This window comes from Protopterus annectens, chromosome 16.part0 (assembly GCF_019279795.1).
Source record: "Protopterus annectens isolate FY-2018-M chromosome 16.part0, PAN1.0, whole genome shotgun sequence".
NCBI classification, from domain to species: Eukaryota; Metazoa; Chordata; order Ceratodontiformes; family Protopteridae; genus Protopterus; species Protopterus annectens.
This window is the reverse complement of record NC_056750.1, coordinates 116,398,971-116,415,674: the sequence shown is the minus strand read 5'-3', so window position 1 is coordinate 116,415,674 and position 16,704 is coordinate 116,398,971. Positions and strand designations below refer to the sequence as shown.

At 36.5% G+C, this 16,704-nt stretch overlaps 1 protein-coding gene across 1 annotated transcript in view; it reads right to left on the bottom strand.

Annotated features, from left to right (window-relative positions):
* Positions 1-16,704, bottom strand: part of LOC122790525 — a 793,381-nt gene that overhangs the window by 355,045 nt on the left and 421,632 nt on the right. The window contains exon 4 of the mRNA XM_044058074.1: positions 11,931-12,152. Coding sequence (XP_043914009.1) covers positions 11,931-12,152 — 222 coding nt within the window. The remainder of the gene's footprint in view (positions 1-11,930; positions 12,153-16,704) is intronic.

Here is a 16,704-nt window from a genome sequence, read left to right as displayed (position 1 = left end):
AGTCCTCCACACTATTATTATGGTGTAAGAATAAAGGATACATTTATTTATTTGGTGATCCTGAAGATATTTTGTGTCACTTACACAGGTCTTATGTCTAATGCCTTTACAGTAATCCCATACTAGCTAATATAAGGCATACACGTAAACAAAATAGGAATATTAATGAAACAGTATTTCAAATTAAGAAACATCAGCAGTGCAGGTTAAGAGTGGAAATGGATCTACAAATGTTACTGTCATGTATAGACCTACTTTATGCTAGTAACACATGATCTCTAGAAACACTAAAACTCAAAAATACTCTGCCAAGAGAGACATAATACTTAATTACAGGGAAGCAAATACAAATGACAAACCCTAATGAACAGGTATGAGATGGTCTCTTTTTATAGTGGACAAACTTTCACACTTCTCCATGTCGAAGTTTGCATCCCCCACTTGTCTGCTGTGTTTTATTCTCACTTTAAGGTTGTATAGCCTCAGAGGGAAGAACATTTTTAGAGAGATGCCCCCCCTCCGGCCCCTGCAGAAATTGTGTAATCTTCTAGCTACTCGGTGCTTTCCAATTTGGTATTAAGCATTATTCAGCATTGTGCTTCTGGGTGTGTGCATGTGAAGCAGTTGTGTATTGTAGTGTACAATAGATCCACTTAGTATGGTGGGCGTGGTACTGTGTAGTGGTACTGAAAGTGCTAATTACATAGACAGAAAGGGTGGTAGTGGTAAAGAAAAGCAAATGGACTAACAATGTACTGTGGTAACCGCTTGTTACATTTTCTTTGTACACTTCCATATTTATATTTTGTTTCCTCAAATTGTTTCAGATGCTGTGGTTTCTATATGAACCTTCTTATAGTTACAAAAATGCAGCAGCTTAAAAACAGGAATGCTACAGGCATATAAAGCGCACCATGTCTACTCTAAATTCCTGTTTGATTCCACAGATGTTCTCATGATATCCTCAAGGATAACTGCGGGTGTCTTGACAGCTCCTTTTGCAGTGACACATATTAATTTACTGATGTGTCTCCCGCTGGCTTTACAGTGCTGAACTGTTGTGTATTAAGCGTGTTGCGGTCCTGCTGCATTCAATGCATTTTATTTGTATATTGTCATCCTTTCATCTAGGTTTGGACCTGCTGCACTAATTGGATTTTGTTATCTTCTCTTATTTTTTTTGGTTTGGACTTGACAACAAATGACTGACTTGGTGCTGTTGATGATTTGGGGTCTGGTGGTTTTGGTTTGGTGTCCCTGGAGACAAGCAATTAGTTCTGCCCCTGCCTGCCTGATTTTACTGCTGTTTGTCACAAATCTTTATTACAAACTGTTTTGTCATTCCATTATTCCTGGTAGGTGCATTTCCCCCTTAAAATGTTTTTTTTTTTACTAGTATATAAGGAGCTTATTTGTGTGGACCAGTGCTTTATAATACTGAGCCGTGGTGTATTGGGTTGTTGGAGTCTTTACTACAATAACTGGATTTTATTTATATATTACCCTTGTTTTACCAAAGTTTAGACCTGCTATGCTTAGTTATATTTTACTTACAGCAACATGAGAGTTAATTTCATACTATTGGTTTGGAATTACTGAATAAGAATATGGTTATTTGTGTAACTCACTATTTCCTTCAAGACCTTTGAGACTCATTTGAACCAACCTCTGCCTCATTACCGAGTCTCGTGGTATGGTTCATTCACATAATTGCAGGACTGCTGTGGTCTCCTTCTACGTCATTTGTGTGGTAGGTTATCATACAGGTAGTTGTTAATATCTAGTCACATGCTGGTATCTGTCAACATGGGTTTGCAGTTTTCCTTGCACACTTTTCTTACCAGCCCATTCACTTGAAGAACACTGAAGCAGTGCAACAACTGCTCCATGCTTACTGACAGTCACTTATGTTTCTTGTTTACTGATGCTACTTGTGTGATGTTTAAATGGCTGTTAAATTTGGAAGCTAACCACTCGGACATACCATGTGTCAGTTAGCAGCTTAATACTCCATAACGACCATGTAACAGTATACCTACTTCTGCTCAGATTGTTAAGATACCATGACTAAAAGCCACCAAGACCTCATTTGGACAAACATCTGCCACATAGCATTACTCGTGCTAACACTTCTTCACATGCATCTTCACCCATAACTACAGTGGGTCTTCATGCCAACACCTGTAGGGACTTCTAATGCTGCAGCCCCTCATGTCACACATAGTATGTATTAGTACTAAATGATCCTAAAGTTAGCCACACTGATTCACTGACTAGGTTATGCAGTGACTGGGTCATTGTAAGCTGTCTCACTGACACAAACATTACGGATGTCAGTAGAGCCTATATTAGGAAGAGTAAAGCTGAATTATAACTGAAGGCAGCTAACGTTTTGAATGACAATCACAGTGCTTTTATTTTTAGACTGTAATACGAGTTCTAGAAGTAACGCCCAATACTGCACCAAAGTCACACTGAATGGCACTGCATATTCTGTACTGAAGCAATAGCAAATATCCTGGCTGACAAGTTTAGCTCACATTTTTCTACTCCATCACACCCCGAATTCCCTTTTCTTGAATCTTTTGGGATTTTCCTTCCATTATCCCTATGGACCAACAGCACCATGGGCCCAAACACTATACCAGTCTGCCTTGTATGACTCCCCATGGAGGCATTGTTGACAAAATTTAGGGGTTAAATAATAACTCCTATGTTACTCAGTTGATTACTAATTGGCTGTTAGATGATACACACATTCAATCTTCTTTGGTATATATTTCACTGATGTGAAGATAGATGCCCAGATTTTGTGGGTGACCAAATTTACAGATGACTAGAGGATGGGTGCCATTATTGATTCTCCCACAGACCCTTACATTCTCTAAGAATCAGCATCCCATGTCCTGCTCATCTGCTGTCAGTTTCTGTAAGGATTTTTTTCTTTGATCACTTTATTATTGAAAGTATATTCTCAAGATGCAAAGAGATTATTGTCCCCTTTATTCTTCCATTATTAGACCAGTATTTGAATATAATTCTCTGACTGGTATGCATCTTGAAAGATATCCACATTTTTTAACCAAGAGAATTAATGGGCTAGACTCATTTAGATAACAGCCCATAACTACAATGTGTCTCCATGCCAACACCTGTAGGGACTTCTAATGCTGCAGCCCCTCATGTCACACATAGTATGTATTAGTACTAAATGATCCTATAGTTAGCCACACTGATTCACTCACTAGGTTATGCAGTGACTGGGTCATTGTAAGCTGTCTCACTGACACAAACATTAAGGATGTCAGTAGAGCCTATATGTCCTTCCACCCAAAGTTTGAGTATGCTCTTTCACTTATACTGTTGCCCATGTCACAGTAGATGACTTTTGATGCTGTGCCTTATGGGAGATGCATCCAGATATAGTTGAGCTCTATATGTAAGTGTTCAAAACAAATAAGAAACTTGCCTTGAGCAATATCTTGCCTTCTCCGAGAATGATGCTATAATTTCAAGCAAAGGTAATTAATTTCAACAAATTGCTTAATAACCAGAATCATTGCAGTGTGTGTCAGCACAGGCGATGAGGACTGACAGGCCGCCAGCCTGTTTTGGTAGCAGTGGCTTTCACCTTTCTCTACAGGGTGTCTTCATATTGGCTAAGACCTTTTCCATGCATGCGGTGTCTTTTTTTAGGTAAAGTTCATTTCTTGGATGTTCCAACCTAACAAACTCTAATCTGGTCTACATTAAGGTAGTTTGTTCAATATTAGGAGTCTGTATAGTATATTTCCTGATTTGGAGGTATCCCTGGTGCTCGAATGCATTTACATATGTGTTGTTACAGAAACTTGATTTCAGTGTTGTGATAACACTCCTTCATTAACAGGGTACAGCAACTATTATTTTTCGGACCATCTGGAGTGGCAAGGGAATATCTGCTTTTATCTGTTTAGTAAGTAAGGACATATATTTCTAGATTCTGAATTTGAGCTCCTTGACAACTTGGTAACATTTGGTAACAGCAAGTACAACATCATTACCACATACTGGGCCCCTTCATTGTCAGCTGAGGGCCACATTAGGTACTGTGATAAAGTGCGTTCAATATCTATTACTACCACTGCTCTAAGCCTAGGCAACTTCAATTACTCGTCCATCATTTAGAAGCCTTATACAAGTAGCAATAAATACAACCAGCATTTTCTAGATTTTAATTATACCCCCTCCCTAGATCAAATTGTTCAAGTTTCCTTTAGATGGAGAAATATACTTGACTTTGTCCGCTATAATGGTGTCTTTACCTGCACACTTATTCATGTTATCCTTTCCTTGACCAAATCTAACCACCAGAATGTCACATTTTCTCCCAAAATTAGTATCAAATTGCCCCAGAATTTAACTACATCAAGGAACTATTCCAAAGCCAAATTTATATCCCTATCTGAGGTCCTTAAGAATGTCAAAAGGGCTTTGCTCGCTTCTGACCTGATCTCTAAGGCCCCCATATTTATCCATGAGTTTTACAGTCATTTCTACCAATATGCACATCAGTCAGTACCTTTTAGGAATAAATATGGTTGGAAATACAGTGGTAACCCATATGGTGGAACTTTTAGACTAATAAAACTTTAAAACAGGAGGAGAAAATGCAATGATTTGCATAAAAATGCTTTACCATCAGGCAGAAGGAGGAATATAGGCAGGTCTGCAGGGATTTTAACTACATTATTAGGAAGAGTAAAGCTGAATATAAACTGAAGGCAGCTAATGTTTTGAATGACAATCACAGTGCTTTTATTTTTAGACTGTATTACGAGTTCTAGAAGTAACGCCCAATACTGCACCAAAGTCACACTGAATGGCACTGCATATTCTGTACTCAAGCAATAGCAAATATCGTGGTCGACAAGTTTAGCTCACATTTTTCTACTCCATCACATCCCAAATTCCCTTTCTTTGAATCTTTTGGAATTTTCCTTCCATTATCTCTATGGACCAACAGCACCATGGGCCCAAACACTATACCAGTCTGCCTTGTATGACTCTCCATGGAGGCATTGTTGACAAAAGTAAGGGGTTAAATAATAACTCCTATGTTACTGGATTACTAATTGGCTGTTAGATGATACACACATTCAATCTTCTTTGGTATATATTTCTCTAATGTGAAGACAGATGCCCAAATTTTGTGTGTGACCAAATTTACAGATGACTACAGGATGGGTGCCATTACTGATTCCCCCACAGACCCTTACATTCTCTAAGAATCAGCATCCCATGTCCTGCTCATCTACTATCAGTTTCTGTAAGGATGTTTTTTCTTTGATCACTTTATTATTGAAAGTATATCCTCAAGATGATATTGTCCCCTTTATTCCTCCCTTATTAGACCAGTATTTGAATATAATTCTCTGACTGGTATGCATCTTGAAAGGTATCCACATTTTTTAACCAAGAGAATTAGTGGGCTAGAGTCATTTAGATAACAGATTAGATTAAAAAGTCTTATATCTTTCCATCTCAGACAGAATCCTATGTGGAGATTTCTGTTTTTCCTTCCAGGCAGTGAAAGATTCTGTATTACTTGATCTTTGCCACCTTAGAAATACTGCTAAAATTAGGGACACTTAGTCTAAATAAACAGGATTTCTTGGCAGAATAGGTTCATTACCCGAGGGTTACCTACCAGTGGAACAAACCTTTTTTGCATGTTAAATGGTAGAGTGCTTTAGCCTCCTTCAAGCTCTGTCTTGCTTGGATGGTTTCACATAACTTTACCCTAGGGAGATGAGCCTACTGGTTCAAGTTCAGTCTTGATTGGATTGTTTCACATAATTTTACCCTAGGGAGATGAGCCTACTGGTTCAAGCTCAGTCCAGGTTGGATGGTTTCATATAACTTTACCCTATGGAGATAAGCCTACTGGTTCAAGCTCGGTCTTGATTGGATGGTTTTACATAACTTTACTCTAGGGAGATGAGCCTATTGGTTCAAGCTCACTCTTGATTGGATGGTTTTACATAACTTTACCCTAGGGAGATGAGCCTACTGGTTCAAGCTATGTCTTGATTGGATGGTTTCATACAACTTTACCCTAGGGAGATGAGCCTACTGGTGATGCTTCCTAGGATGTATAACTAGGATTTAAATAGCTGTTCAAGCCACCTGTATAATGCTAAAATAAGAACAAACCAACTCCCTATGAACCTACAAACCTATACATATATGATTATGCACCCTAGTTGTGTGCAAGCGAACACGCGCACACACACACACACACACACACACACACACACACACACACACACACACAAAACTGTGGTCATTATACTAATACTACAGGTAACTTACTGAATTCCATGGCTAAAGGTTAATATTATATGGTTCTGTTGTGAAAGAAAGTTTGCCTAGGAATCGGATCTAGACCATATTCCTCTCAGGTCATGTCTTAGTGTTTGCCCCATCTCCATGCTACCAGACATTCTTTGGTCTAGACCTCCTAATTCTGTTTATCTTAGTACACTGTCCTGGTGCTTATTTCCATAAAGGGTTCCACATATTCTCATCTAAATCCCTGTTTACATCTGGAAAATGTACACTAACTTTTTTTTATTTACTGTGTCTAAGCCCTTCCTTAAATTGCACATCCATCCTTTAAGTCACACTAATGATTGCCCTATTTCCATTTGAATTTTTTTGTCTTGTGCTAAACTGTTATTATTAAAGAAAGTCCACTTATGCGCTTTTTGTAACATAGTTTGCAAACCATGAGGTAATATTTCATGCTGTGGTCTAGTTGTCTGAATTTGTTTTAACTGTTTTATTTATTTATGTTTGAAATCTTGCATTAGCTCTGTGATTAGTGTATCCCTATTTTATACTGGATGTGATGAAGGGAGATGCTGCCAGAACAGCTAGCTAGAATTTTATAAATAATTATATGTCACTTGTGATTATCAACATAATTTATATAAGATGCATGTGTTACAACTATATTACAACTGAATGTCATGTGTATGTCAAACTGGTTTGTACAGATATGTGTATTAAAAATGTATTTTATAAAGTGCTTCTGCTTAAAACGTAACCACAGTCTGCCCTACTGGAATAGAACAGAAATGTGACTATTTAAATGTATGTATTTTAACAGTGAAAACTGGAATACAGGGGGTTGACTTCTGAAAAATAGCTGAGATTAAATTACTTTATGGCGACGCAATAAAAGATGGTATCTTTCAGTTTCAAGGCAGCTAGAGACATAATGTCTGTATTAGGGAGCTTTCTGTATTGTCTTTAGGGTGAAATAAGTACAAGTCTTGAAATGTGGAGGAATGTAATTGTTTTATGACTTCCAGGATCTGCCAAAGATCTAAGGTATATGTATTTTCATAGGTAGATGCTAAATACTGCTAGCTTCCAGCAGTGGGGGTTTTACCTGGGATAGAGTTAGATGACAAGAAATGGTGTCATTCTGCAAGCTATCCCAGCAGTAATATTTGAGAGATTAATTTGAGAAGTCTCTTAGAGAAACAGGTCATTCTGTATTCTGTCTTGGACCTGACAAGACCCATTCATCACATCTGCCTTGCTCTAATGGAGTAAGTTTCTAGGGTATAGTAACTCACTTGGATACAGTAAGGAATATAGGAATATAGTGAAGCTTAGTTTAGATAATATCCTTTATTTATTTGAGACTGACCTGCAATGTTGTTTTAAATGTTTATTGTGGTTTTGAACTCTGATGTCACTGTGAATATATACTGAGTATTTTCTTGTTCTTTTATTATTTATTATTAAATATATTTAAACCTTTCAGTGTGGCTTATCTGTGTAGAGATATTTAAGTTTTGAGAGTACTTGCATATTTATGTGGTGAAACTGTGTGGGTCAGTCCTAATAGCCTTGCATTTGCAAACTACCATTTGTATTAATATTAATATTACACAGTAAGATTGGGCACCCTTTGTTAAGGGCCTTAAAGTAGCTGATAATGAGTTGGCTGGTGGCAGTGATAACTACCTTATAGTCTGGACAAAAGGGGACATAGCTAGTAAACCTGTGTCAGCCTTTCCCAGGTGTGTGTGTGTGTGTGTGTGTGTGCTTCTGTAAATCAAACCTCAAAGAGTGTGAGTGTCGGCTACTTGGGCAGGGACACGAAGAACCTGTTGGACAGAGAGGATGCTGGAGGTCTTGGCTTGGCCACTCAGCTGAGATCTGAACAATATAGCTGTGCCAGTTGGGAGACTTACTGGGGATCTGGAGAAAGAGCGAGAAACCAGCCCTGGGCTGACTTTAGTCTCTGTGTGCTCTTAAGGGAAATTGCACTTGATGCAGAGAGCTGCATCTGGAAATACAGTGTGTGTACTTGTCATTCCTCCCAGTGTACATCTCCCACTGTTGCCAGTGGTGAGGATTGAGGCTCCTTGATTACTGGTACAGTGATGAGTCATCACACTGGATATTTTATCTCCTGTATATGCAAAGCCATTACCTCAAATGCAATCAGCAAACAAAATAATTCCACTAATTTCCCTACACTTCTTTTGTTCTAATCTTTCTTCATGCTGACTTCATTTTTAAAATATTTATTTATAGCGATTTTGGAAACCATTTTGAATCAGATAAATCATAAGTTCAATGTTTAATATTTAAAAATGTGTAAACAGAAAGATAATGTGTGTATATCTACAAATACTATCACCATTACATTTTTCATTATAGGTTCATAGGTAAATACTAGACTAGTTGCTCTTGTAGGCCATTTTAAGCCTAGACAATTTCCCTCAAAGCTGTGAACCAAACCCTGTACTTTCTGCTGATGAGGTAAAAACCTTAACCATTATACCAACCACCAACCCATTTCTTCCTGTGGGAAGCCTAAGTACACAAAATGTTCACTGTCTCTTACTCTGTAAAAATAGTTCTTTATGTTCACTCTATGCCTGTCTCCCTTCCAGCTTCATCTTCAGATCAATTGCCCTTGAGCAGTTTTTTGTTTGAAAGTAGACCCCTCCTAAACTTAGCTTTTCTCATGTAATATACTCAATTTTTTTTTAATAATCCTTAACTCCACATACCTTTGTCACACAATGTGAGTCATTTTGTTGCAGCTTTTGTTTATCTCCTCCACCATCACAAGTGGACCATGAAACCTGTATGTCAGTTAATTCCACTGCATTAAATTCTACCGCTTGAATTGCTTCAAATGCTGTAAATGTATCTGATACACCTAGCAGAGGTACGGAAGATTTATTAGTATATAAAAGTGCTTTTAATCCAAAATTAGACATTGCCTTACAAGCTTTTTCCACTGTGTGCAAGCAGGAGATTAGGAGCACCTTGAATAAGAAACCTCGACACAAATGGTTCAACCTTTCCCAAGACAAACAAGCTGCCCTCTGCATGCTCCAAGCCAACCCCAACTCCAGATCATGAAAGCTGATAAAGGCATGGGTATTGTCATCATGAAACAAGAGGTTTACCTCAACAAGATGAAATCAGAGCTCAAAGCTGACCAATGCTATGAGTTAGTTACCACTGATAAGGTAAGAGCAACCTTCCAACAAACTGACCTCACACTCCTTAAACTACTAGAAGAGGGAGCCATTTCCCAGCCAGAATTCCAATTTATGGAGTAGACACCCCCCAACTAGGGAGGATGTTCAGGATCCCTAAGATCCATGAGGGTACCTCTCTTTGACCCCCCCCCCATTCAGACACATAGTGTCTTTCAAAATGTACAAAAACAGAGCACATGTCGGAGTTCCTGGACTCCATCCTGAACCCAGTAGTTCAGGTATACCAATTCTACCTCAAGTACTCATGGCTACTACTCCACCTACTTCACCAGACCAAAATTGAGGCCACTGACCACTTATTGGTCACTCTAGATGTAGTCACTCTGTATATCAGTATCCCTTACCAGGAAGGCATTGAACTGGTATGCAGCCACCTGCTCAGGCACACCCAGTTCACCCATTTAAGAATCAAAATGATTAGAGAATTACTCTTAGTAGGGCTCAACAACAAGTTCTTTGTATTCGACAAATAAATTTACCAGCAAAAACAAGGAGTAGCCATGGGGGCCAAAATGACCCCTACATACACATACCTCGTCCTCAGTGCATGGGAGGATAAGATCCTCACCCAAATGCAAGGATTCAAGAAAGTTAGTCTGTATAGATGCTTTATTGATGACATCCTATTTTTGTGGAAAGGCACCAGCTCAGAGCTGGAAACCTTCCTTCAGGAGATTAAAACCAGCATTTAGTTCCTACAGTTCACAGTTTCAGGAAGAGGAACCCAAGTCCTGTTTCTAGATCTGGAATTAACCTCGGATCCCCAGTCCAAGATCTTCAAATCCGCAATCTATAGGAAGAGCACCTTCCAAGTTAACTACCTTGATTTCCACAGCCAGTCCCCCCCTTCATGAAGTGGAACATCTTGAAGGGGCAGTACATACGGCTAAGCAGAATTGTTAAGAGGAAGATTCTTTCCACCTCGAATGCCAACTCCTCAAGGACTTCATCCTGGAAGGGGACTACCCAGAGGATCTAGTCACCAGAGTCACTGGAGTGGTAATTGCAAGGAGAGAAACCTTGTACCCACCCATCCTTAAACATGGATTCCACCCCAAAGCTCAGGAACCGGAGGACACCACCCCAAGGTTTTCCTTGCCCATCTCTTTAGATACCAGCAGCATCAAAGACATCCTCGTTAAAAACAGAGCACCCAGAGCTAGCCCTAATTCTATGAAGCCAGCCAAAATTCTGCTATAAAAAGCATGCCCCTCAAAGCCACTTTTGAATCAGAAAAGAGGCTGCAGGCACACCCCCTGACACATCCCCAGGCATGCACCAATGCAGGAAATGTCACTGGTGCGATTTTGTCATTCAAACTCCAGAGGTACATCTCACCACCTCTCAGGGGGTTATTCACATAAAAGAGCATTTAAACTGTGAGATCCCCAACGTGGTTTACATTGCAGTATGCTCGCATTGTGAAGCATACTACATTGGAAAAATCACAAGACTACTTTGAATCCGGATAAAAGAACATGTGGGAGCCATCACAAAGTGAGACCCTTACAATGCACTAGCCAGGCATAGTAGGACCTGCTCCCAGTTCTCTGGATTCCAGTTTGCAGCAAATAAAAAGTCACAGATCCCCTAGGGATTACCGACCCCCTTTGGAACACAGACAACTCACTGTTAGTTAAAGAGTTAAAATGACAGATACAATTGTGAGCAGACACACCCCCAGGACTAAATGAAAACCTGAGCATTTCCAGTGTCCTTAAATGGATTAGGTAGTTCGTTAACCCATCCGCTGCTTGCCATACCAGTTAAACAATAAGCCTAGGTTCATGGATTAGGGAACTCCTTAACGCATCCCCCACTTGCCACACCAGTTAATTTATAAGCCTAGGTTCATGGATTAGGGCATTCCTTAATCCATCCACCGCTTGATACACCAGTTAATTAATAAGCCTAAATTCATGGATTAGGGAATTCCTTAACCCATCCCCCACTCTCCACACCAGTTAATTAAAAAGCTTCAGTTCATGGATTATGGAATTCCTTAACACATCCCCCGCTCGCCACACCAGTTAATTAATAAGCCTAGGTTCATTTTAAGTTATTTTCTGATGAAGTTTAATTGAAAACTTTACAATGAACAAAAATGCTCACAATGTGATTTTAAATGAATAAAAGACTGACCAAAACATTGAGAATAATCCAGCATCTATGTTCGTTCCAAAATAGCAAAAGTTTCTTAAGCTTTTAAATAGTTGTTTATACTTTTGCACTAGTGGCATTATGATATAGCTATATATATATAATTTGTCCGTCATCATTCCACTGGAACATGTACCTTTAAAGGACAGCTAATGTGAGTTAAGATAATAAATAATAGACCCTTCTTACCTTTGTGGAATTGGTATATTCTGGTGGTAAGATTATTTGCACAGTTTTTATCCAGGTTGATGGTTTTGCCTCTCGAAATTTTGCAATTTCCTGAAGCATTACTTCCATCGTTTGGGCAAATGACATCCCATAACCTCTTAAGTCAAAAAGAGGAAATACGATTGATCTGAACAAGGAGTTGTGACACAGATCAAGGCATGATAAAATAATTCTTTGCAGCTCCTAAAAAAGAACATTAATAAAAGTTACAGATTTCAAATTATGCAAGATGCACCACCACATCTAAAACATTAATTGAATATTACAGATTAATTTTATTCTGCATTATTTTGTCTCATTTTCCAGACATTTCAACAGCTTCAGGTTTTCTAAAGTTTTGATTTATCCTGTTCTGTTTGCTGTAATAAGAATCAGAACAGATTTTCATCTAGCTAGATTGACTGTAGCTTAAAAGGAATCTGCTATATAACTCAGCAAAAAAAGCAGGTTAAGGGAGTGATTTTCTACAACAAATGTATTCATTTGTTTTTATTTTATTTTCATAACCAGATGGATAGATATGAATGCAAGTGGACCTATTTTAGCTGAGACTCAGTCCATGAAGAACAGTAAATATGCAGCATTACAAATTATTTAGTGTGAACTGAAAATAGTGAGTGATATCATCATGAAGAACTTGTCAGATATAATATGTGATAAACCAGTGCACAATCTGTTATATTAACTATAGAGTATGGTATATTAACTCATGGTGTGATTAAACTATTTAAACTAAAATGCACAGCATAAAATGACACTTGCAAAATGTTAAATGGCAATATTGAAAATAAAGCTTTAATGCATGTAGTAGGAATTAATATCAAGAATAAAGAATTCACTTAAGCATCCTTTCCAAGATGGCTGCCGACTAGATTGGTCCCTACTCTCTGAGCTCCTCACAGATATTTAACCTTTAGTGATTTTTATAACTTTATATCAACCTTTTTCCTCAGTTTTTTTTTCAAAAAACATTTTTTAAATATTATTCTTCATATATGGATTATTATTGGCTTGGAATTTCTTATCCTGGGACTTATTTTACCTCAGAACAACTCTGATACTCCAACTGTTGGGCCACCTGCTGCTTCAGGCTATTCCTGGATCCTGATATCCTGTCAAGTGTACTTCATTCCGGGGCATGGCTACTAAATCTGACTCCATGGAGACTCAACCTACAAAGGCCAAATTTTCTTCAATGCTCTCTCCTGAAAAAGACTCCAGTTCAAAAAGATTAAGGACATCCAAACAATCTACTGAAACTTCCAAAGTAAGTAATAAAGACTTAATTGACTCAAACTTTCACTTAGAGGAATTAAAACTAGCATTAAAACGTATCCAAAGTGCCATTCAAAACTTTTCAGAACAGTTTACAGAGTTTAGTAAAACTTTAAAACAAATAAATGACAGAATGGATATGATAGAAAATAGAAATACAGCTCTAGAGATAAAAACTGATACTTTGGAAACTGTTCTTAAATCTAAAGATAAGATTATTTCTGATATACAAACTAAGCTGCTGGATTTGGAAGCCAGAAGTCGAAGAAATAATATCATTATCCGGGGCTTGCCAGAATCTTATGACAATAAAAATTTATTATCTGTGACTAAAGACATTTTTGAAACATTATTAAACTGTGAAACATAATTGTAGAGAGAGCACATAGAGCTTTACATTCCAGACAAGATTCTTCTACACCAAGGATTATCTATACTAAATTACTAAACTTTCAAGACACTTTCCAAATACTGGAGGCAGCGAAAAGTAAAAAACAATTTATATGGAAATCTCACAAACTGTCATTTTCCCAAGATCTTCCTTCTCAAATAAAATTAAACAGACAAAAACTTGCACCTTATTGTGCTGACTTGATAAAAAGAGGAATAAGATTTCGTATGTCTTATCCAAATACTTTGTCTTTTATAGTAAATGAAAAAAGATTTGTGTGTTCTGAACCAAAAGAAGCTAAAGACATTTTTGTCAAAACATTTAAAAAGCTACCAGACAATGTGTCATAATATGTCATTATGAATGAATTTTAAATGTGATATATTACAGTCATAGTTCATGTTTTAGAACACATATGTTGGTTATTATTTAACTTTATTTTCCTTTTTCCCTAATATGGTAAACAGAATGGAGTTATACTTTTACTTGTGATAAACAAAGATTAATATACCATAGATGCATATATTTTACAGTCATGTGAAACGTGGTCATGTTTTTGTTTTTTTCTCAAACTGTCATATAGCTATTTTCTCATTATTCATGAAGAAAATTCAGTTTCTTTTTAGTTTATGTTAAAAAAGATTCCCTTGCAGTAATACGATTGATGGAGGGAGAATTTTACACATCTCGAGACTCGCAAAAGAGAAAATCTTCTCCTGAAACAACAGATGCATCTCTAATACAGCACGCACCTTCTAGGAATGCTCCGAAGATGTGGGTGACATCATCACTCATTGCGAACAGCGGATAGCGCCTCACATATAGTGAAATGTATCGTAAATGCACAGTAAGCGGCCAAAAAGTTTTTATTCCTATGTACACGCTCATAGAAGTATGATAAATATGTGATGTGCGTGTTTTACGTCAGCGAAGGTTATTTTTATTCCTTAAATAATGACTATCCATATTTTCCTTCTTAAGCCACCAATCTGAGTAAAATTACTCAGTATCAAATACGGACATATGTACATTCATTAAGTCAGACTAGTCCTATTGTCTACAGTCATACATGAATGCATTAACAGTCATAAACATTTTAAAGTTAAAGCAGTGTTAAATAATACATATACACTTCACTGCTTGCTTGTTTATTTAGTATTTTGACATATTTTAATAAGTATATTGTGGGGAGAATGTACATTCAAGTTATGCATAAGAAATTATTTCACTTATTTGTAAATTTGGATAGGTTTGAATCTGAGCTTGCTCGCTATAATATATATATTAGGAATGACTTGATTGAATGCCTTAGATCTAGTTTATTTTGTTTTGGCTTGGCAAGGGTTATACAAAAGAGAATGTATTTCATGTGTGAAATATTTAATATTCTGTTACTATATTACTTTTAATATTTAAAAAAAAAAAAAAAAGGGGCAGTTTAATCTTATATAAAGTAGATTTATTGTCACTAATTTTTTAAAACAAATCTTTCAAAATATTTAAATTTACAACAGTTTTTAAGAAACTAGGTATTGTTCAGTGGTTTTTCTGTGCGTCTATTTTTTGTCACTAGATGGCGACAGAGTACATGCATTATACAGTAAAATACTGTCAGAAGATTACTTAAATCAGCAGTTTTGACAGTTAATTTTCATGCATATGGACTTGAAGCATAAAATCTAAGTCTCATAGAGAAAATACTGGCCACATTAGAAGTAATTTTAAATGAATATACTTTAATATTCAAACATTTCTTGTATTAGTTATTTTGTAAATGAATACTGACATAGTTATTATTGTTAATTATATGAATATAGGTAATTGTGAAATCTAGTTTTGTTGTACTTTGTTATAGTTATTTTTTTTTTATATATAATAAAGATGACAGCTTATATATGATATATTTACAGTTAGTTTCTCATAGGATTATTAATATAGACAGTAATGTGATTGTATTAGTCTTTTAATAGTAACATATGTTATTAAAGTACATTATACTGGTATGTTAAGTACATGAGGAAATTCACTTATCACTATATAGTTCTTTACCTAAAAATAAGAGTTTGTAGTTAATTATATTAAGTGGGGATTGAATATGTTGGACATCTTGAATTTAGTTTGTATTGTAAATAGGTTTAGTAATATATTACTGATTTTAATTTTTGTTAGGTTAACATTGAGTATTCTCTATACAAATTTCATACTTCTACGACCTAAAATTTCATCATTTAGTATAGTTACATTCCATCTTCCTTTATCATTAGGTGTTTGGTGGGTAGGCACTAGGGTTAGGATAAAGGATATAAATAATTCTCATAATATTTTTGATTCTATTTTTCTTTTACAAGAGATTTTTAGCAATGTGATGTCTTTTTTAAATACGGTTCATTTAAAATCTGTTTTTTTTTAGCTTTTTCAAATGTAATGATTTAATTGTGCTTTGGACTCTAATCTGTGGATTCTGGGTAATATCAATAACAATGGTAAGCTTAGATTATGACAATTGACTTAATACTAGATTCCTGGAATGTTAGAGGTATTCAAGATAAAGCAAAAAAGTCATTATTGTTCCATTTGATTTTCAAGTCACAAGCCAATATCTGTTTTATTCAGGAATCCCATATTCCTCGTCTTGATTGGGATAAAGAGAGTAACAAAAAATGGATTAGGAAGATTATAGCTTCAGGGGATTCATCAAAATAGCAGAGGAGTAGCAATAATTATTAAGCAAAGATTTTTGGGGAACATTATAGATGAGAAATTTGATAATGAGGGTAGATGGTGTTTATTTACTACTTCCATTAATGGTCTTGATAAACCTCTTTTAGTTTTAAACTTATATGGCCCATGTAACTCACAACATTTGTTTATTTTAAAGATTCATAAAATTCTCACATCATATAAAGACCACTATATTATAATAGGTGGGGATTGGAATGCAGTAATTAACCCAGAGATTGATCGTTCTCGCTCTGCTGTCTCCGACAACTATCAATCAACTATGGCCCTTAATGATTTGATGGAAGAGTATAGTTTAATGGACCCAATACATACTGTTAAATTCCCAAA